Consider the following 22383-nt stretch of genomic DNA (forward strand, 5'->3'; position numbering starts at 1 on the left):
TGAATTGAATAGATATTTTGTGTGTGTGTTTGGTTTATTCCTACCCCTTTCAACTTTCAAAAAACGATGATGCGTGTCTATCATCATTATAACGTGCCCTCTCTGAATGGCGTCCTGAAATCGATGCAATCTTACATTCTTCGAGTTGAAAATCTTAAAAACAATTATTCTTGAAAGTTTGCAACACACAATGCAAATTTTCTATAACATACGTAATTACAGTGTAAATGAACGAATTTTAAATAACAGGATTCGAGTAGTTGGATGTTTTGGCGAACTTGGACATTATCTACAAGACACCTATCGTGGCGATCAGTTATATTCCTCTGTGACCGAGAATGCGGTGTCTTTCAAGAGGACACGACCTACCGAAAACAATACATGTTTTTAACATCTTGATACAGGACACATTTAAAATGATCGTTATTTTTCTGATTTTTAAAGGCCGACACAAAGTCGTTGAATATAAACTACGGAAACTTATTAAGGTCTAGTAAAACAAAATTAAAGGTTGCTTGTCGTAGTTGCTTTTTGTAAAGGAATGAGTGACTGATCATAGAGCAGTCTGCAAGTTTGTACTAAGGATGCAAAATAAGGAACAACAACAAAGAACCCCAAAAAATACAAAATGCATTCTCCCCAGACAAAAAATTTGCGTGCAATGAAAATGGGTTAAATTAACTTAGATTTCAAAATTGACTTGCAAGCGATGAACAGACTGCAGAATTGCATGAACTATTTTACATGAACTATTTACCCGAAGAAACCTCCGTAGTAGCTTGCTTTTTTTACAGGTATTTTAATCATGTTCAAATAAATGGATGGGTTGTTTATGGACGTGAAACCAAATATTATCTTTGATTACATTTATACACAAACGTTCACGTGAAAGATGTGTATTCACCGTACAATAATCATTTTTGATTGACCACAGAAGGATCGCAAGGAAGAGAAGGAAGTCGCAAAACCGCTCTTTTATTCAATTTTGTATTCCGTGGAATCATCAATTGTTCGTATATACTAAGAAAAGGAAAATCAAGGATCTAGTTATAATCAGTTTATAACATCGTCTAGTCTGAATTTAAGGAGGACATCATGGCCATCTCCAAGGAACCTCTTTTTACCAAACCGACAACTACCATCTTCATCTGTACAATGATAATTCGGGTAAGACTACCAAACAACGAATTTTGATTCTCCATTCCTGATAAATATACAATTGGTTCTACTTCAATATTTTTGATTGGATTGCCTTAGAATTAAATGTACTTAATACATCAACAACGAACTTACCGAATTCAACTCTGAAAACTATAGTCATTTAGTCTTAAGTTAATATGCAAGGACCACTGTAGAATTCCGTTTACGAATATTTTCAATGCAAAAGTAAAAGTATTGGTTCACTTTATATAAAAATAAAATAAAATAAAGAAACCAGCGTTTTCTTTGACGACGAAAGGAAAACTATTTGGTATCAAGGTGTAGGGCGCGTGGCTGGCTATACATGAATAGCAAAATTATTAATAACATCCACCAAAGAGTAAAACAAACATTTACTTATACATGTACCATTATTACATATGATGATGATGATGATGATGATGATGATGTACTTCTTTTCTAAAGGCACTGACAATTGGATATGTTATTGGCGGTTTCGTAATGAGGTTTGAACTTTTTTACTTGGAAAAAGATATTGTGAAAATACTGGATTACATGCCCCTTGGACTGCTGCCGTTGGGATCGACATTGATGTTTCTGGTCTACTCACTGATGCCGTTTCTGATTCTGTATGCCATTGTTGGGGGAGTTGGTCTGATAATCATAGTCCGGAGATCAAAGTGGTTGCTTCTAGCGGTAAGATTTTGATCAAGCAAAGAAAATGCTCCGATTTTTTAATAATGACCACAAACCACTTCATATTTTTAAATCTTTTTTTGTGTTACAAGCATACTTTCAAATTGTAAAAAATGCGTGTTTAAGGTCAAGATCTAGTAAATAAAAGGAGCCTAAAGATTTCTAAACACTGAGATATTAATTCTTTCAATGATTCTTTATAACAGTTAAGTCTGGACCGAGGCTTGATTTAAGATAACACAATGAGAAGTTGTGTTATTAAATGTCATTTTTTAAAGGAAAACGTGTATGAAGGAAACCAGATACAAATTTTGGGATTGTTTCCTATTTTAACAAATTGAATACACCCATAATTCCAACAATCTCTCTAAAACGGAATATAAAATGTTCTCTATCTCTCCTTTGAAATAATATTAAATTGAACAAAGGTATCGGGCGTACTTTTTTGTGGGATTTCCAGTCGTATGTCAAAAATATGTTTACCTTTCTATATACTTCTCTTATTGTTATAAAGAACGGGGAAAAGAAAATTAAGATCAAATAAATCATGTCGCCATAATAGGTTTAGCACTAAAAGATTCTCTAGAATCTTTCACTAGATCTTAACCTCTGTTGTGCTCGGAACTTCATACACTAGTAGTATTGTTATTACTTTTTTACACCAATGTATATAAACTTTCACGTTTCACATTTAATCATATCACATTCAGAAATTTAGTTTGGTCGTAAATTCAAAATGTTATAATACTTTTACGTTTTCTTATTTGAAAAAAAAAAAACCCAAATAGCATGCCATTGGACACTCAGCTTTGATGATCATCGAAACAGTGTATCTCTCTTTAATATCGTGGATAGTACATGAGGTAAAGTCATATGATGTTTTATTTAAAATTTCAAGGTATGGAATTGTTTAGATATAACATGCAGTTAATGGAATTTGATATATTTTTGTCACGTTCATTTAATTAGGGTATGAAAACTTGTTAAAAAAACAAGTGGCATATACTTAATTACAGAATTTATTAACTTCTCTCGTCTGAAGGGTATATTACCTAGAAATATAATCACAGTTGTTATATAAATCTTCTATCATTAGATGATTATAATAATTTTGATGTTTAAATAATGATCACTGTAATTAATAAAAATTTAATCAGAGTGCAGACAACTCAACTATGACTAAAGGCTTCGAAACAGCACACGAATTTGCTTTTGAAAACGAGTGGAGAACTTTATTTGAAAAGGTAAAAAATCCAGTGAATAAATAGAGTTGTCAGCTTTCATATTCCCGTTCACATTGTTGACTTAATATCCACCAATCGTATTTTTATTTTTTTCATAGCTAAGTTGCTGTGGTGTCTCTGGAAAACTACCAGAGACCAGCACTGTGTATTGGAACTTACAGAACGGCCCCTACGGATGCTTCTACAATACTGGATGTTTAGACAAGATCAAGCATTTTACTTCAACCTATGGCGGCTACTACGTAGCTGTCATTTCTATCAACATCGTCACCAGTGTTTGTACAATTTCTACCTTGGGTGTTTGGCTTATATTAATTCATTTTGCTTAAAACTAATTTTACAAACTTTAAGACTTTTGTAATTTTACAATCTTTTTGAATATAATATTTGTCTTATACTAAACCTTTGGCAATTTTGTCTGATAGGTCGTTTGTCTAGCGATCACTGAGTACTTCTTTAGAGTTGCAGAACTCAAGCACAGTAAAGAAGAAAATCACAACGAATTGTACAAATGTAGAAATGGAATCCTTGGAGAGTTATACAAAAAATCGTCAACTATTTGGAAAAGGTAAATACATTTACTTAACTTACTTTTCAAGAATATTACGCATTGTACTATCAATTAAATAAAAAAAAAACACAAGTCAGCAATATAAAGTAAAAGTTAATTGATAAATGCCAAAAATTGTATCATTTCCTAAAGTATTGAAAATTTTTCATTTGAAGTAATTGTTCTTCATTGCTACTAACAAACTGACCACAGTGGTTTGGTAACTATTCTCTTTCGTTTCTGACCCGGTATAACACCTTTGTCCCGCACAATATAACTATCATTTTCATAGAAAAGATTAATATTCCTTGCTGATTACAAAAAAGTAAGTGAAAAAGAATGTTTATTAGTCAATGGCTTTTTTTTCAAAAAGCAACATTAACGTTAAATATTTTTATTAAATTTCATGCTTATTGTTAGGCCATACTTAATCATCGAATTGTATACGGAATTTTCCGTTTTCCACCATTACGACAAAACACACAGCAGGTGTGACCGGTAAGCAGAGCATGGCACCTGATCTTCCCTCTTTTTGTAGAGGTCTATCTTTGCTCTGCTCTGATTTGTATTTTTCATGTGGACTTTTGATTTTGAACACCATTCGTTATCGCAACATTTCATGCTTAAATTAAGCTTCAGTCATCTTGGCTCTTTCTACTAAATGTTTTGAGTTTCCAACTCAAAACATTTTATATTTTCAATTTTTTTTTATAAACTTAAATATTGGAATATCCTATTAATAAGTATTATAGTTATTTGATAACAACCAGCTTTAATAATGAAATTGCCCTCCTAACATGAGATACATGTATTTTACTTTGCAATGTACAACTGTTTAAGATGATAACCATACCCTGAAGAAGAGGTTCAGAGTCATAGTTAAAATTTTCAAAAAAAAAATTAAATTTATGTTTGAAATTCGAAGAAAGAGGTCTTTATTATTTTTTTTTTACCAATATTTAGGTTCCGAGAGTGCGAATTTAAAAAAATATATATATTGTTGAAAATTGCAAAGTTTATATTGGAAATTCCAAAATAAAAGTATTTTATATAATAAATTGTTTAATTTGTTTTAGAAATAAACTTGTGTGGTTCTCAACCCTTTTAAAGTCAATCGATTTGGTAAGCAGATTAGATTGATATTCATGAAGTAAACACCATCTTGAAATAAAATTACATATTTTGATCGACTAATGCTAAAATATACAATGTACATATCATTAAAGTAATCTTTTATCTAGGTCTATGAAGTTTCACTGGCGGTATCTGTTTTAATTTTGTCCCATAGCTGGTTGAGGGACTACTATCTACAGGATGTGATTTACAATCTGTGGAAGGACGGCCTATCAATGGGATATTTAGAACACGTTCTCACCCATACATTTCTATGTGTTTTAGCAGTTTCAATGGGTCTGAAATTTCTAAATTTTGCAGCAGTTAACCGTAAAAGTGGAATCTTGATGATAGCGGTATATATGATACTCACTCATGTTGTTCAGTTTTTATCAATTAAAGCAACAGATAAAATGTTGAATTTATACTAGTCATGCATAAACAGTAAAATATGAATTTAATGATCGCACAATGATTTAGCAGCATTATTTTATTTGATTTAATTTTTAATTACTGTTTTGTATGTATTATTCCGCATTATGTTTTTTCTTCAAATTATTTATTCATTTGTCATTTGATTTTCAGTACATAATAGCAGAGTTTTTCTTGCTGTTGGTTGAAATCATCATTTTCATATTTTTCACCTTTTTAATAAGAATGGTAAGAGTGTAAGATTGTACAAACTTTCACAATATCCCGATGAAGATTTATCAAATGTATTATTTTTGCATCGACTTTCTTTAATATTTTTTTCTCTTCAGCTTTATTGCTGTATAACGGGAAAGGAAAGCTATTACTGTCATTTTTCTAATACCGACAGCGCTGATAAGGTACCTTATACATATTCTATATACGTATAATTATATAGATATTTTCAAAATGGTGTATACCGTGTCAAACGTCTGCCTAACAGAAGTCTAAAAGTACGGAATTAGTATAATATGATTTGATTGAAGGAATGGGCAATGCCAATTATCAAAAAAGTTGTTTACTCATTGAAAAAAGGGAAGATTCCTACGCACTTTTAACATTTTTATCAAAGTGCATTGATGTTTCCCTATCTATAAGCTAATGAGAGTCTACAAAATACGTAACCACACGAAGCATTGAACCAGGACTGTATTTGAAGTTCAAAAGAATATAGATCTAACGTTCTTTTCTCTTTTTCAACTGTTCGAATTCCTCTAATTACCTAAGAAATATATTTGAAACTACATATCTAGTGTTTATATGAGGAACACCACCGTTTAGTTGCAGCGTTTTTTGCACTATTAGTATTGGACAATTTTTTTTCTTCCATTATACGTTTAGTTGTGCAACAACACCCAAGGAATTTGGCTTAGAGCAGCTCGAAACATCTGGTTGGCATTTGGATTTTTTCTCCTCCATTTGGCAATAAAGGTACAAATATATTTAGGATACTTTTACACTGTCAACCCGCCATCCTACAATTGTTATCTGGAGTCGAAACTACTTTATTAAATTGTTCATCATATTTAAAAGGTTGTATTAAATTTAAGTAGACAAATCTTTATTAACGATGAGTACAAGCAATACAGTTTTATTACCTTATTGGAAAGTGATCGTTAGTACGGCCAAAATTTCCATATCATAAAAAGGTAATGTAAGAAATAAAAACAAAAAAGTTTTTTAAGATGAATCAGGATTTCGCTACTTCTACTGAACTACTGAAGCATGTTTTCTCAGACATCACTGGTCGTTAAGCAATGTTCAAAACATGGTCATTAGTGCACACGAATATTTACTCACTACATGTACACCGAACCTTTATTTTTAAAAAATCCTAAAACTTTTTATTTCAAGAACAGACAACTTATTTTGTTGGGTTTTTATATTTGATCAAGAAGTGTATAATAGAATGAAACTGCTTCTCTCTAATATTATTATTTATTCATTTATTTATTCAACGTTTTATCAAATTTTCACTAAATGGGTCAGGGTATACTGAGTATGTATCAAACAGAGTGTTACATGCATATGTATGTTTGGAAGGGTCCCAATTTACTGTGAACTCATTATTGTTAGTGAGGGACAAATGCCTGACCGCGAATTTACATCTTTACGAACTTCTCTACAAGCAACTGATTGATATCTATGAAAATTGTCCCGATGCTGCTAACAAAGAAATTACTATGTCTCCAGCACACTTCGATAATTTTGGCTACCAACGAGCATTAACTCACACGAATAAATATGAGTTCACAGTACTCAATTTAAAGTTGAACGTTTACTCTTGCAAATCCGAGAGGGTAGGATCAGCTCATTCTCCAGTCACTTACATAGCTCTTGTACATGCGAACGTTTTAATATCAAAATGGTGCGTCTTTTTTCTTATTCAAACATTGTGCATTGTTATTAGGACTGTATTTTCCAACTGACAAAGAATATCAACAGCATTGACTGTGCTTCAAAATTGACTGTTGAAATGTAAACGGATGTAAATTGCTTTTGTTTTTTTACCATAAAAATTCAAAATTCAGAACTATCATTCACAGATATCACATTTAGCAATGGCTGATAGATTATTCAAATCTATCAATACAGGGAAAGAAAAACAGACTGTAGGATTTCTACATTTTTTACTTCTAAAAATAAAAAGGTAGCGTATCAGAATATTAAAAAAACATCCAGTAAAGTGTTTCATAAATTATGTTGCCTATCAACAGTATGAAGTAATGAAATAATAATGAAAAAGTTTATAAAGATGCTTTACCAGGTTTTAAATGACTATTGTACATTTTTTTTGTTAGGAAACCACTTGTTGCTGCCAATATAGGAGTAGGAGTTTTCACAATGGTAACCAATAATACTGAATGAGTCCTAATAGAAAAAAAACATCAAAGAAAAATGTCTTTTTAACACTCCATTTGAATAAATTCATATTAATGATTATCATATCCTTGAATATTGACACGCAATTTGTTTTGGATAAAGGTATTCAGTACAGTTTTCCTTTGTGGACTTCTTGTGGTAAGGTATGACCTGAACGCCTATACCAAGATATCAAGCACGTTACATGGGATATCAGACAGCTTGGGAAACATAGGAGATATCAGGGATACCTCATACATTTTAATGATAGTCACCCTAATTCTTACAACACTGCTGCAGATCGTCTTATTTGTTGGAGTTTATCTTGAAAAACCATTTCTTCTGACAAGTGTGAGTTGAATAATAAATGATTGAAATATAAAACCGTAAATATATAAATTAATAATTACTGTAGATTCCGAATTATATGCGATGAATTAATATCCGCGTAAAATCGCGAGAAGCACCCCTCGTGGATTTTAAAATCTCGCTTTTATTTTCTGAGAGTTGAGAACAATAAGGAACTGTAATAAAAGTTCCGTATTCGCGATTATATATCTTTAAGTTTTTGTACAAAACAGAAGGATTGCAGAATTAAGTACTCGCGTAAAATAAAGAATCTACAGTATATATATATATATATATATATATATATATATATATATATATATATATATATATATATATATATATATATATATATAATCCAAAATGAGTAAAGTTAATCCACACATTATTAAATAATAAAAAATAACAGAAAGCCGAATCAAAACTCTACCGGTTTCATTATAATCTTCAGGAGTTTTTGAAAGAAACTCCTGAAGATTATAATGAAACCGGTAGAGTTTTGATTCGGCTTTCTGTTATTTTTTATTATATATATATATATATATATATATATATATATATATATATATATATATATATATATATATATATATATATATATATATATAGACTGCTTTTGATAAAAAAAACATTGACGGATATTAGTATCGATAAATGAATTATTACTTCTTTTTTTTTTTTTTAGAGTTTTGGATTTCAGACATTCCTACTACTGCCACATATTGTATCTTTGTTTATGATTGTGGTTCCTCTTAAGATGGTAAGTAAATTATCTACAGTTTAACACTGTATACATATTTCAAAACCAAATCAATCATAGATAACAATGATAGCTGTTTTGGTAATTAAAAGCAAAATAAATTGAAAAAGGAATAAGATTTAAATATTGTCGACAATGACAACATGTATACAGGCTATATTTTTTCTTATAGATTAACTGCTCCCGGTGTCATTCTACACGTCTATACCGTTTTTGTTTTTTGCCTCATTAAGCTAAATTAAATTTTTATCAACTGTTGTAATACCACTATGCGTGCTTACTAATGAAATAACTTGCCTGATCAATTCCAGGATTTACATGACGGAACCACACGGTTTGACTTATTAAACTTGTAAGTTTTATGACGATGAAATAATATCAATTGTTTCGTAGATCTATTGCTGCATCGAGGGTGTCGGACAGTGCAATTTTTCCTCCGATAAAGATGACTTAAACTTTGTGAGTAGAATTTATCGGATCTCTAGTAGAGCAGAACAGTATCATTATTTATATTCAACTTTCCCGTTCTGTTTCAAGCTCTGCAGTGGCCAGACTGATCTTTGGATTAGTACTGCGAGGGAAATTTGGTTATTTTGGTCATTTACACTGGCATCCCTCTCACTGCAGGTAATAAAAATATATCTTAATTATCTTCTTACTGTAAAGTATTCTTTAAAATGACAATATTATTTAGATATCTAAATAGTTTTTGTGACATGAATTTAAATCAAATCAACGAACAGATATTTTTGCAACAACAAATATTTATGAGAGGTAGGTGATTGCATCTTACGCAGATATTAATGTACATATGTATGTACTTTCTTTTAATTATCATAGCATATATTCAAATGATTAGAGTAAATAAGTTTTAAAGTTTTGATTTTGACAATTGTTTTGCGATTTTTTTTCTCTCCAGTTTTTCTCTATGGCTCTTTGTTGGAAATTGCACCGGAAATTGTTTTCAGAAACAATATGTATGCGGCATTTTAAGCGGATATATATCGGGTATATTATCAGATCATTTTATTTAAGAATACCAACCCGAAAAAAACATTTGACGCAAGACTAAATGTTCGCAGTTACTTGACATTATGCCAATCTCTGTTTAAAAATCTTTGGAATTTGCAAAAATTTAAAATTAAACAAATGGGGTTTTATGTCTTTAATAAAGTGTTATTGCCATATTATCTCGTTAAAAAGATAAAGGTAGATCCGATCGGCGATTTGTTTACCATCAAACCTCCTTATGTCTGATTTAACAGTATGAACCTATATATTACCGATTCTATTTTATTTTTCAGGGTTATCAGCAACCCAAAAATTTTCATTGAATCTCTGACAGTATTTACACTGGTATGGGTATATATATATATATATATATATATATATATATATATATATATATATATATATATATATATATATATATAATTTTCACAATATTTTATGAACTAGCCAAATATTCATTGTTATTAAATGTAATGTGAATTATAGACAAATAAAATATCAGAGTAAATAATAAAATATTAGATAAATCATAAAAATGTCTAGATGGATAATGTTTCTACAGTGAAATGGACAGATTGCTTGCTATCATCAAACTGTAATTTAATGCTTAACACTTTTTTTTTTTAACGCAGGTTTATGAGATTGCAATTGGAATAGCAACATACGCATATTTCTTTGAGAAAATTTACCCAGCATACCTTCAGCAGTTTTTAGGGAGGTTTACATATCATGGCTTGAATATGCAATACCTCATGAATGGATTGACGTATACTCTAATGGCCATTATTCCCATTTCCATCATTCTCCGTCCACTGCTTCTGTGGTTAATACTCTTAATTGGCAAACTCCAAGCTTCGTTTCTTGTAAGTAATGTAATATAGACAAGCTATTGTGTTCAATAACCATTGTTTAGAGTTTGCTATAATATTTTTGTCCGATCTTAAATGGATTTATTAAAAGACACACAAAATGAGGATATTTGGATAATATATTTAGCTTTGAAATATCTAAATTTTCAGCGTTTTTTAAGCGATTGGACATATCACTGGATTGAATTCGTCAATATATTTGCTAATTATGCTGGTTTTACATTCTGTTATTGAAAAAAAAATTGTTTTAGTTTGTTGTCAGTTACCTTGCATATATAGTTGGAGAATTGGCAATGTTAATACTGTCATCGTTTCTGTTGAACTTGGTAAGTTGAAAAATTTGTTAAAAACTTCATATACATGTATACTGTTATTATTTACATTTGAAGAAACGTTTTATTAATACATATCTTTATTGTAAAGACATACACTTGCGTTCAACGTGAATCGTCATATTACACCGAAGATATTGTTACATGGAAACAGGTAGATGAATGTATAAAAACAAAAGAAACCCATGAGTTCGTATCTGAAATTAATTCCAATTTTTTTTACCCGTTTTATTTATTTAGTACTTTTTATGTACCATTGATCGTATTTCTGTTGTTTAGTTCTGTGATAGTTGTAAAGGAGATGTGCACAGCATGGAGGCAATCAAGATGACTTTTCTTACCATTCACCTTATCTTAAATGTAAGAGCATGAAAACAAACATTTTGAAATTTTGAAAAGGTAATATATTCTTTTTCAATGAGACGGTGCTTATGTTTTCTCAAATATTACGAACTATTACTTTGTTCTCATAGACAATATACGTCATCCTCGTAGACCGAGTTTATCCTATACTAATGAAAGACGAGGAAAACAAAGGAGTCCTAAAGATTCTGTGAGTTATGTCCCGTTTGCAAAGTCATTCTATCTAAGCACTTAACTTTTTTTTTGTGAAAATGTGCATACAAAATCCTCTTCATATGAATTTTAATATAGGAAAGCAAAAATCTCTGAAGTAAAAGTTCAAAGTTCGTTCAAAGCTGTGCAATGGCTTGGTATCGTAAGTATAAAACAGAGCTTGCAAGTACGTTGCAAATTCGTTAGTCAATAAAAAATATCCGGTTTTTTTCCATATTCTTTTTTCTTTACAGGTTGTTGACGCTTCCTACTGCATTGCAGTATACACCCTATACTTTGTAAACTTTTATCCATTCGATCAATTTGTGCAGCAGGATTTGAATGCTTTTGAAAAACATCGCTATGACATGCAAGACCTTCTTAATGCTCTTACCTACACATTGATGTCGCTGATACCGCTCACATTATTCTCCAGGGTTGCTGTCATATGTTTTGGATTACACACACGCTCATTTTTTATTTATATTGTAAGCTGTGTTTAAAGTATTTAAGCGAGATTGTGTTAATTTTGAATAAAAAAATGTTATATCAAAATAAAATTCAGTCGTTGTAAAATGACGGTTTTATCCTGATGTAGATGGTATTAACATGCCTAATAATAATTTATTTTAGATGATTACCATCTTGTTTGTTCTTCTGGGAGGATATATTGTTTTGATAACACAGTCTTCATATTTGTTGGATTTGGTAAATAAACACTGTATTGTGAGAAAAAGAGGTTTTGAAATTGAGCGTAATTCTCCCATAAATAATGTTAATAACTATTTATCGATTACTTTATTTATAGCTGACGCTGGATTCTTTTATTTCAGGCTTACAATTGCTACGACAGATTCTTTTCACATTATAGTTCGACGAAATTTTCATCGGTAATGTATTGTATTATTCTCCCTTACCATTGAATTGCTGGACTCCTTGTTATTGTTTGATTCATTTCAAATTACAACAGTTTTGTTACATATGAATATAGGCAAAATGTTTTCACCATCACGTTTTAGATAGCATATGCGAACGACAGCATTACATGTAATTGTTTTGTAATTTACTCTAAAGCTAGTGTGTTTATTTTATTTAGATGATTAATGTTTTCTTGATTTTTCCTTGACATATACATGCTTGACTTCCTAATATTGTTTAATTTCTTTTGAGTTGCAATGGCTTTGTTTAATATAATTATCTGCAAATTTTCTCATCATTGCGTAATTAAATATTTAGCAAATTCATTTGTAACATTACTGCATGTGGAACCTATGATTTGTTTTGTAAATTGTTCTAAGCTAGAGCATCAATTATGAAGACAAGCTAGGACATCAGAAGCGCAACCAACTATGCAGCAACAGTTCTGTTAAAATATATAACAAAATCAGAACATATTAACAAAAAAACCATTACTTGTTCGTCTCCAACTTTAAGAGAACTAATTGCAATTAAACGCCTGAATATTTTCTTTCAGTTTTGCGATACAAATGTGGGTTTAGTCTTCGACATTGCTGCTGTTTACGTTTCATATTTAGTTCTTCAAATTATAATAAGTGTAAGTATATCTATGAGTTTATCATTCTCATTAATAATTGATTTTCCTTCATGTATTAGATGAAAACGGTCTGACAGCTTGATGTGAATAAATTAATTTAATATTACAGGTTTTAAGTATCATTATGCTTGATCGATTGTACTCGTATCTTGGAGATATATCGGTATCTAACGGAGCGTTTCGTTCTGCATTTGGACGTTTGTACAGCAGTCTGTGAGTCGGCGATTTATCATGTTTGAATCAAATAAAATACCTTTTGTTTACCATTAAATGATTATTATTACGGTATTATTTACTTTTGCAGTGGTACAGATTTTTCTCAAACACATTTATTGCTTTGCTTTTCAGAAAGTCTTCGAAGATGAATACTGTATTCTTTGTAATTTTATGTTTAATGCTAGTAAGTATGAAACCTTAACAAAATTGAAGATTGGCTAACTATAACCACATCAAGATGAAGCTTAAAGTATTTTTGAACATCAAGATAAAGCTTGAAGTATTTTTGAAAATAATCATGTTATGGAATCTCTGTAGCGTTTTGTTCTTTTTTTTTCTACATAGATCATACGTCTTCTGTTCTGGATAGGTTTAATATTGATGGGCCTGAGCCCTGGATACATACATACGGATCTCATTGACACATTACATTCAATGCATATTGGAAATTTGAATTACGGTACAATGTCAATGGGTCTTATGTACTCTCATATGGCCTTAGTACCAGTGGATATTGCTTGTCATGGTCTTGAATTGCTTGCAGTGATAAAAATGAACAAAACCCTCCTAATCATGGTAAGAGTTTATTTTTTTCCGTTCATGGAAATTAAAAATAAAACAATTTTTGTTTGCCATATGAAATTCTAATGTATATAAATTGTAAAATTGTAATTTACAGAGCATCCTAATGCGAATAATCTGGATAGCATCGGATGTCACCACGTTGTCTTTTTCATCAACAATTCTTCATTTGGTACGTTTGCATGTTTTCATTCAAAATGAAAGAGCGTCAGATCTATAGATTACATAAATTAGCTACTAATTCTTTGTCTATTAACAGGGTTATTGCTTATGTGGACCGGGTCCGGTCTGTTTATCTTCACTTTACTATAGTTTTAAACAAGAGGTATGTGATAACAAAAAACTAGTTTCCTTATTAATTACCTAAATGAATAATTTGAAAAATTTAAAATTATTTTAGATTAAGAAAATTATATGATCTTAGCCTGACTCCTGTTCAAAGTCATTCACTATGGTATATTCCTTAAATGAAAGTGTATTTTCTTTAGGTATGCCGGAATTCATACTTGCTGTTTCACGCTTCAGGAACTTTGGTGGCTTATCTTGTAGTGAATGTTTGTTCTCATGTGAGTATGCATCAATGATTTTACATGCAGTTAAAACTCACAAATGTTACCTAAAGTGACCACTTTATCATTGTCATGAATTGAATTTGATTTAAACTTCTCAAAATCTATATTAACTGATCTCAACTGAAACAGTCCTGTCACAAGTACTTAAATCTCTGTTTACAATGGCTCCTTCAAAATGTAATACGAGCTATAAAACTAAAAAATTCCGTTTACTTAAAAGCAATTCTTATTTATTCGCTGTCTGCATACATCGATTATCATAGAAATCAAAGAGCTTATCTTAAATTGACTATGTATATGGTGATTTTTTTTTAAATATTGAACCCTGAACGTGTTCGCAAGTCGACAATCAAGACACCCTTTTAAGAGAGTAGGATCTTGAGGCCATATACTAGTAGTCAGTAATAGCATACATATATGTACAATGCATAAGCTTAATTAGTTTATCTCTCTTTGCTGATTCCACCAAGACAGATTTCCTAGACTTAGTTTTGCTAGCCATAGTTAAAAGATACAGTGATATATTCTTCATCCCTTTTCATATGCATACCCTTTAATTTTGAATGTCATGCTTGAATATCCACGTCCATTTACTTTTGTATTCTAAGACCGAATCCAAAACTTTATAAAGTAAAATAAAAGTGATCCACTAATTTTGAGCCTCTATTATGATATATTTGTATAACACTAGACTAAAAGGTCTGTTATATACGTGTTTGATTTTACATGATGAAACGTTTTGTGTGTCTAAAGACATCGACTTTTTTTTCGAAATAAATTTATAGGATATTTATTTTCTTCAGATTTTTGAATTGACTGTGTGCTCTATTTTGAGCAAAAAGGCATCAACGAAAATTAGTCCAAACGAAAGAATGGTGAATGGTACAAGAGACCACGAGGAATCTCTGGAAATCGGCAGTTTTGACGATGATTTATAAATGACGTACACATTGATTTGCAATTGTTTATTTATAAGCTAATTAAAGTGTGTCACATAAGGTTTTATTTTTTTAAATTGTATAATTGATTTTTTTGAATTTTGTTTTAAGATTTAATAAAATGGTAAAAATAAATTGAAGGTTGCTTAGTTGTTAGAGACACGTTGTACTTATTTAGTGAAAGTGTAATTATTGTCTCTGCTGCATACAAAGAACAAATGTTCTTTATACGCACATGTATTTTTAAAAAAAAATATAACCATATTATAATCGAGTACATTTTCTCCTTTTAGCTGGCCCATACTTATCTCTAGTGTTTTTTTGGTAAAAATATTGATAATAGTGTTTTTCTCTTTTTAGTTTTGAATCAGCTGGTAACATTTTGTGTTATGAGGAAAAATAAAAGAATAAGGGAAAAGAATATGCTGTGAAATGTCATGATACATATCTAAGCGAGTTCATGAAATAAAAATTCCAAGAAAATGTTATTTTATACCATCTTATTTAAATGATGGTTAACCTTTCAGTAGATTTCATAGAATGCGTACCTATATTTTCCCTCTGATTTTTACCCTTGGCGACCATTTTGCAGGTCAAATGGATCTTTCCTTTCAACCACAAATATTATGCAAGTCTTGCATAAAAAGGAGAAAATATAAACGATATCGAAAATTTAAATCAAAGAAGACGTTAACAAATGCTTACTCATCATAAAAAAACATCAGCGTGGAAATGTCGATTATAGATGACAAGTCGAAATTGGTTACATGAAGAAATCTTGGCAGTTGTTCACACAACATAGCCGCCGAAGCTAGTAAACCTATTTTTTCTGCCACAGACGTAATATGATTAAAAAAAAAACCTTACACTTTCAGCCAATGGAATTTTCATGTTTAGGTCAATAGTAAATCAGATAGTCATTGAAATATAGTCATTTAAGTCAAAACATTCAGAATTTATTGGTGTTTATGTAGTATACATACGCTTTATTTTGTTAACTGTTGGTAGAATAGGAAACGGGTGGATACAATATACATGAAACTTATGAGACTCATCGAAAATTAATAGTCAACCCATAATCAGCATTTTAAACTGTATGCTGTTTGATACTTCATTAAAATTGTTTGGCATATCTAGACAACAAAGGTAATTAATTCGCATGTGCCTTCGAACACTCCTATGTCTGTATTATTATAATTGTTCTATTTATTATTGATATTTTTATGGTGTGAATATAATACGAATTTAGCATAGAAAGCGAGGAATAAATTCAATCATATAATCTTCTTAAGTTTAGTAAAATTATCAATGATTGCCATATCTTTTATTGCCTGCACTGCGTTGGGCATTTGATAGCCATTTAGTGAAATTTGTTTGAAATTACAAATCAAGTTTTTAAGTCACATGATGTAATTTTAAACCTGTTATGTGCTGTCATAAGTTGTTTAAAATATATGTCATTTCTTAAGGTGGCATGCTACACCAACATTTTTATTTTATAGATCATTAAAGAATCATATTTAAACATAATTTGGTTATTCAAAGAAGGACATTTGCTCTTCATTATCATTCATCATTTATATGGAAGTGAAAATATGTATTGGCTGTAGGTTAAAAATTGGCATTAATAGATGCATTTTATTATTATTTATTAAAACCTGTCCAGTAATGCAATGTGACGTTTTATTTTTTTTATTTTGATTAAAAAATATTGACAAAATTAAAAAAAAAATCTTTTGTTAATACTTTATAAACCTTTAGATGAAATCTTTTAAAGAGACGTGCTTTATAGAAAAAACATTATGTAATGATTCGAACGAATGTGATTTTGACGACAGATATGCATTCATAATTCAACACAGGATTTCCAGATCTTTAAATACTTTGCAAAGTGCATTCAAATTAAAGAAAAATACGGGTCTGTTAAATACTTCCTAGATACAGCAGTGCAAGAGGTTTGTTGTAACTCTGTTGTTTATTAATGAGTTTTAAATTAAAACACAAGAGGTAAGTAAATGAAACAAAATTCAAATCATCTATATTGAATTCATGATAGAAGAGAAATGGAAAATTAACATTGAAAAAGATACATGCATTTGAATAATTATTTTTAACTTTGAATCTTGATTTGACGTAAACAATTTGTGTTTTAATTTGTGTTTTCACTTAATGTTTATGCGTTCCAGGAAATATGGGTTCCATAAGTTATCCCTGGACGTCCTGTAAAAACTTGTCGACACTTATTGTATCATGCGCACTGTTAATTCGGGTAAGTTTATCCTACGGATTTTGTTTACTCAGACTGAAAAAAATCACGGATGACAATGAAAAACTAATGTGTTATAGGTTTTCTATGGTAGTGTTATTTTTTACTTTTACAAATGTAGGTCAATTACCTTCTTTTTTACTTAATGACAATTGAATATTTTTTATTCAAATTTTAAAAAAAATCTCTAAAAATCTTACACTATGACTGATATTTCATAATACAAATTGCCTAACAATTTAAAAAATGAAATACAGTTTATGAATGGCAGTGGCACTAAATAGAAACAAAGTATTAAATTTTCAATCACAATTTTTATGAATATTTCAGTCAAAATTTCCTCTATCAATTTTCAAATCCCGACGTTTTTAAAATTCCATTAAACAAAAAATCTGAATGATGATAATGCTTAAACATGTATAGTATTAAACAAAGACGATTGACCTTACTCTGCTGGCATAAAATATATATGAGGTCAATGGTCAAATATTAGAGATACGGCGTCTTTTATCGGTTTTAAGCATTTTACAATATTTTTTCGGAGTGATCCATACGATTATCTAAATGAAAAAGTAAGAAAAAACCAACAGAAGATATGCAAAATTATATTGACTAACAAATAAAATCTTTAGTTAGAATATCATAGCACTATCGAAGATATTTTAATGAAAAACAAAATCCTAATTTCGTTAGAGCTTAATTGCATAATATAGTAAAGATGTCGAACGTTATGTCAATATAAATATTAATTCATGAATATATTTTGTTTTTAAAACAAATTTTACGTATGACATTAAACTTAATTATACTTTCATGTTAAATACTGAAATCTGATTGGTTTAGACTCAGTTGGTAATCCGTTCTATTACCCTCAGCGTTAGCAACACACTTGACAACGGGTAACACAACGAATTGTTACATGCGCATAATTATGCTCGTATGGTTCGCCGTAGAATTCACGTCATTTCTATATATTTACATCTACCAAGCATAATTTCCTCTATTTATTACGGAAACTTATAGTTAATTCATAGCTCTATAGAAACAGCCAGACTGAAATGCAAAAAGGTCAAAATATCAATTTGGTGAGGAAATTGCAAACTGTTTCCATATGATAATTTTATTAATTCTAAATAATGTAAATTTGTATTTGATACCATGTTTCATTTGGATAAAAAGTTAGAGAGGGAAAAACGATTTATGTGCAGTTTGCACTTTAAGTGCAGACACTTTAAGTGCAGAAAGGTCATATTAAATACACCGTAGAACAGAAAATAGCAAATATACCCTAAAGTTTTGTTTTGAATTTTGATTTAGCTATATATGTAGATGTTTAAAAAATACTTAAGAAAAAAACCTAAACACTTTTGATCGCTGGATCAAATGTCCTTAAAAGAAAAAGTAAACATGATGTAAACCAGATTTCAAAGATCCCCGATCACTGTAGAACTTTTCTCTGTTTGTACTGTTATATCATTGCACATGGACAAACCCTCTGTAGAATATATTGCAGAGATAGCATGACATTCAGAAAATGGAGTGTTATTCTTTGAAACTGATAAAAACAACAACGTTGTTACTTTCTTGGATCGGAGTCTACAACTTAAAACAGACGTTAAGCACTCTGTGTGAGCGACAAACGTGTTTGATGTGGACGCGAAAGTAAATATTGCAAATGCCTTGGCATAAAACATTACATAAAAAGTTCTATTTATTGTAGTTTCTTTTATTTCTTCTTCCGAATACATTAGTTTGTACGACTTAAATGCCTTGATTGGAAAAACAACCAACCGTAATCAACTGTCTTAATCCGTATTCTACATACAAACTTGCGGTTAACCGGAGACAAACTGGTACAGCAACAATTTTTTCGCGGTCAATATGTTGATTATATGGAATAAATGTAACCAAAGCCTTAGGAATTGTTCGCCGCGAGAAATATTCGCGTCGACGAGATTCATCAGAATTTCTTGCCTGCGAAAAATAGTTGGTTAGCAATATGGTTTACAGTGGCAGTAAAAGAGCGATTAAAAGTAATATAGCGACCAAATCCTTTAAGGACTAAGTGCGGTATGGTCAAATATCCCCCGATTTCAACCAATTTCTAAATAGTATCGTATAAAAATAAAATCTTCACAAATCATTGTATAGAGGATGCCTATAACTTTAATCTTGATTTTAGTCATCATTGCTCATTCGCTGTGTATCTATGACGTCACTTAAATGACATAATTCTTGCAAATTTGCAAAAAATGAAAATACTCTCATTTTTTCTCCATCTTTTTGCATTCGGAAGTATAGAGCGCAGGTCTGCTCAAGTGCGATTTTAACATATGTTTTTCTTCCGATTATTATACACATTAAATTAAAAAATGGTACTTGAGCAAGCCTGCGCTCGATATTACCAATCGAAAAACCAAAGGAAAACACCCATATTTTGCTACAAAACATCAATTTATCAAAATAATGCAATCTTCATGACGTCATTTCTACATTATGACGTCGCTGTAGTGATAACCTCTTATACCTTTATTTCCAATATGATTTTAACTATCTTTCACCTTATTTTCAAAAGCTCTTTCTAAAACTATGATTTCGGGGGCAAAAAATGCATAAAACCGCACATAGTCCTTTATGTCAATAACGTCAACAAAGTTAAACGATAACTAGTGAAATATCCATTCTAAGTGTATACTTTTTCTAATAATTTCTTTAAAGGTTTTGTCGATTGGTTACGTCATTGGTGGTATTGTAATACTGTCCACAGATCCTCTACTACCGTGCTTCACAACACTAAACAACTGCAAGCTGGGAATTTTTCAATTGGGATCTTTTTTCGGTTGGCTTATACTCGCTCTGACACCTGCAGTAATAGTCAATGTGACGAATTCATCGATTATATACCTCGGCATTTGCAAGAGACGAAATCACTACTTACAGATAGTTAGCATGATTATTGTATTTCTCTCTCTCTCTCTCTCTCTCTCTCTCTCTCTCTCTCTCATAACGCAAGTCTCTTTTTAATTGAAGTTTGAAAAATACACTTCCTTCTTTCAGAAAACTTAAAATACAGCATATATATTATTATTGGAGCTGCACCTTAGCTCCGGCCGCGGATTGAACTTACGACCTCTGGAACTTATTCTCCTAACAGTGAGCGGCAACCGCACTAGCCACTTGACCATCTAGGCAAGACAAAATTCTTGCTGTCAATGACGAACGGAACATAGCGCGCTGGTCGCTCACTACACGGTCGTTAGATATACAGGTGGAATACAGTTAAAATACCTCACTACACCTACACTTATACTTTTTATGAAACTACGTCACAAGATGGCAATTTAAATGTTTCGTTAAACTGTTTATATAATTCCCTTGGGTTGTATATCTTCGTAGCTCAGTGGTTAAAGTATTCGGGTTCTGAACTACAGATCATGAGTTCTAATCCGCCTGAAGCATTTGTTCATGTTAACTGAATTAAATTTTTGAAAATGTAATTTTTCATTCAAAATTGCATATTTTTCGGCCTATTAGACTTAAATAATTCTTATCCATTATGTTATCTATCATAATCAAGTAATTTTCTGCTGATTTGAGAAAATATTTCACGGTGTAGTGGGCCACCTTAAACGCCAATTTGAGAGGATCGGGATCGGGGCGATACACATTGCATAGATATATACATATAATAAGCACAAACATTGCAATAACTCTCAGATTGACATATACTTGCCCACAGTGAATGATAAAAATATACATAAAGCTCAAATTGGCGTTTAACTGTATTCCACCTGTATCTCAAACGACCGTGTAGAGAGCAACAAGCTATGTTCCGTTCGTCATCGACGGCAAGATTTTTGTCTTGCCTAGATGGCCTTATGGTTAGCGCGATGGCCACTCAGTGCTAGGAGAATGGCCGGGGCGGATATGGAGCTCCAATAAACTGATTTTCTCGGTGCTTTTGTGTATATCTATACCATTCACTATGGGAAGGTATATGTCAATTTGAGAGTTATTGCGAAGTTTGTGCTGATATATATATATATATATATATATATATATATATATATATATATATATATATATATATATATATATATATATATATATATATATATATATATATATATATATATATATAAAATATAAATGAAGAAATAGTTGAATGATATAAAATTTGTATATATATTCTTAAAACCCTTGTTGTAGAGTACAGTGATAAGCATCTTGAATCTGTTTTGGTTTATAATTTTGATTGGGCTTTGGTCGTGGCAAATTAATGAGGTAGGTTATTAATCTTTATATTATGTATTCAAAATACAAATAATTATTTTTATGGTCGTTCTTACAAGTTAACATTAAATATACTATTAACCAAAATTGATGGCTGCAAACCAAAAACAAAGTAAAAGTAAAAAAAAATTAAGATACAACTTGTAAAATTTTGACAATATATTCTTGTATTTCTATGACGTCACTAAAATGTACAATTTCCCGACACATCCTTAAAAACATAAGATAACTTCAACTTGCATTCATTTTCAACACCATTTCCACATATATTAGCTTTCATATTATTTCAAATATCGTTTTACAAAAATAAAGCGTCTTTAATCACATTTTTGAGATTCAGGCTTATATTATGATACCAGGTATTGTTAGGCACTGAAATCGTAACAGATATAATATAATTGGCCTAATTATAATATACCTCTAAGTATTATCCACGCCTAGAAATGCTGATGTTGAAGCACTGATACAATACAAGTACTATAATTTTAAA

General features: G+C 30.6%; 1 protein-coding gene and 1 long non-coding RNA gene across 4 annotated transcripts; both read left to right on the forward strand.

Moving 5' to 3' along the window:
- Positions 1 to 773: 773 nt before the first annotated feature.
- Positions 774 to 17008, forward strand: LOC128185210 (uncharacterized). Of its 3 annotated transcripts, none has more exons than XM_052854865.1 (36): positions 774 to 1167; positions 1627 to 1857; positions 2646 to 2720; positions 3015 to 3101; positions 3200 to 3376; positions 3527 to 3669; positions 4728 to 4773; positions 4893 to 5120; positions 5350 to 5424; positions 5526 to 5594; positions 6076 to 6165; positions 7281 to 7384; positions 7536 to 7581; positions 7720 to 7947; positions 8630 to 8704; positions 9098 to 9163; positions 9242 to 9331; positions 9624 to 9712; positions 10009 to 10060; positions 10348 to 10578; positions 10836 to 10910; positions 11008 to 11070; positions 11196 to 11276; positions 11390 to 11469; positions 11571 to 11634; positions 11726 to 11959; positions 12105 to 12179; positions 12305 to 12361; positions 12946 to 13026; positions 13136 to 13239; positions 13375 to 13426; positions 13588 to 13818; positions 13922 to 13996; positions 14084 to 14149; positions 14313 to 14390; positions 15200 to 17008. In XM_052854865.1, exons 1-36 carry the CDS (start codon positions 1096 to 1098, stop codon positions 15332 to 15334), a joined length of 3825 nt encoding a protein of 1274 aa, XP_052710825.1. In that variant the 5' UTR covers positions 774 to 1095; the 3' UTR covers positions 15335 to 17008. The 3 variants fall into 3 exon arrangements, with proteins under 3 accessions (XP_052710825.1, XP_052710835.1, XP_052710829.1); XM_052854875.1 differs by having other exon boundaries at positions 1694 to 1857; XM_052854869.1 differs by lacking the exon at positions 11008 to 11070.
- A 196-nt stretch (positions 17009 to 17204) lies between these two features.
- On the forward strand, positions 17205 to 22024 carry LOC128185259 (uncharacterized). The gene is made up of 4 exons (XR_008243820.1): positions 17205 to 17341; positions 17521 to 17603; positions 20319 to 20543; positions 21810 to 22024. It is a non-coding gene; the product is annotated as an uncharacterized LOC128185259 (long non-coding RNA).
- Positions 22025 to 22383: the final 359 nt, after the last annotated feature.

This window comes from Crassostrea angulata, chromosome 1, assembly GCF_025612915.1.
Source record: "Crassostrea angulata isolate pt1a10 chromosome 1, ASM2561291v2, whole genome shotgun sequence".
NCBI classification, from domain to species: Eukaryota; Metazoa; Mollusca; class Bivalvia; order Ostreida; family Ostreidae; genus Magallana; species Magallana angulata.

Excerpts from the sequence above, each read along its gene's own strand:
- LOC128185210 (XM_052854865.1), top strand. The coding sequence starts at position 1,096 with ATGGCCATCTCCAAGGAACCTCTTTTTACCAAACCGACAACTACCATC. Across the intron at positions 3,377-3,526 it reads CTATCAACATCGTCACCAGT|GTCGTTTGTCTAGCGATCAC; the intron begins GTTTGTACAATT and ends TTTGTCTGATAG. Across the intron at positions 9,164-9,241 it reads ATAAAGATGACTTAAACTTT|CTCTGCAGTGGCCAGACTGA; the intron begins GTGAGTAGAATT and ends TTCTGTTTCAAG.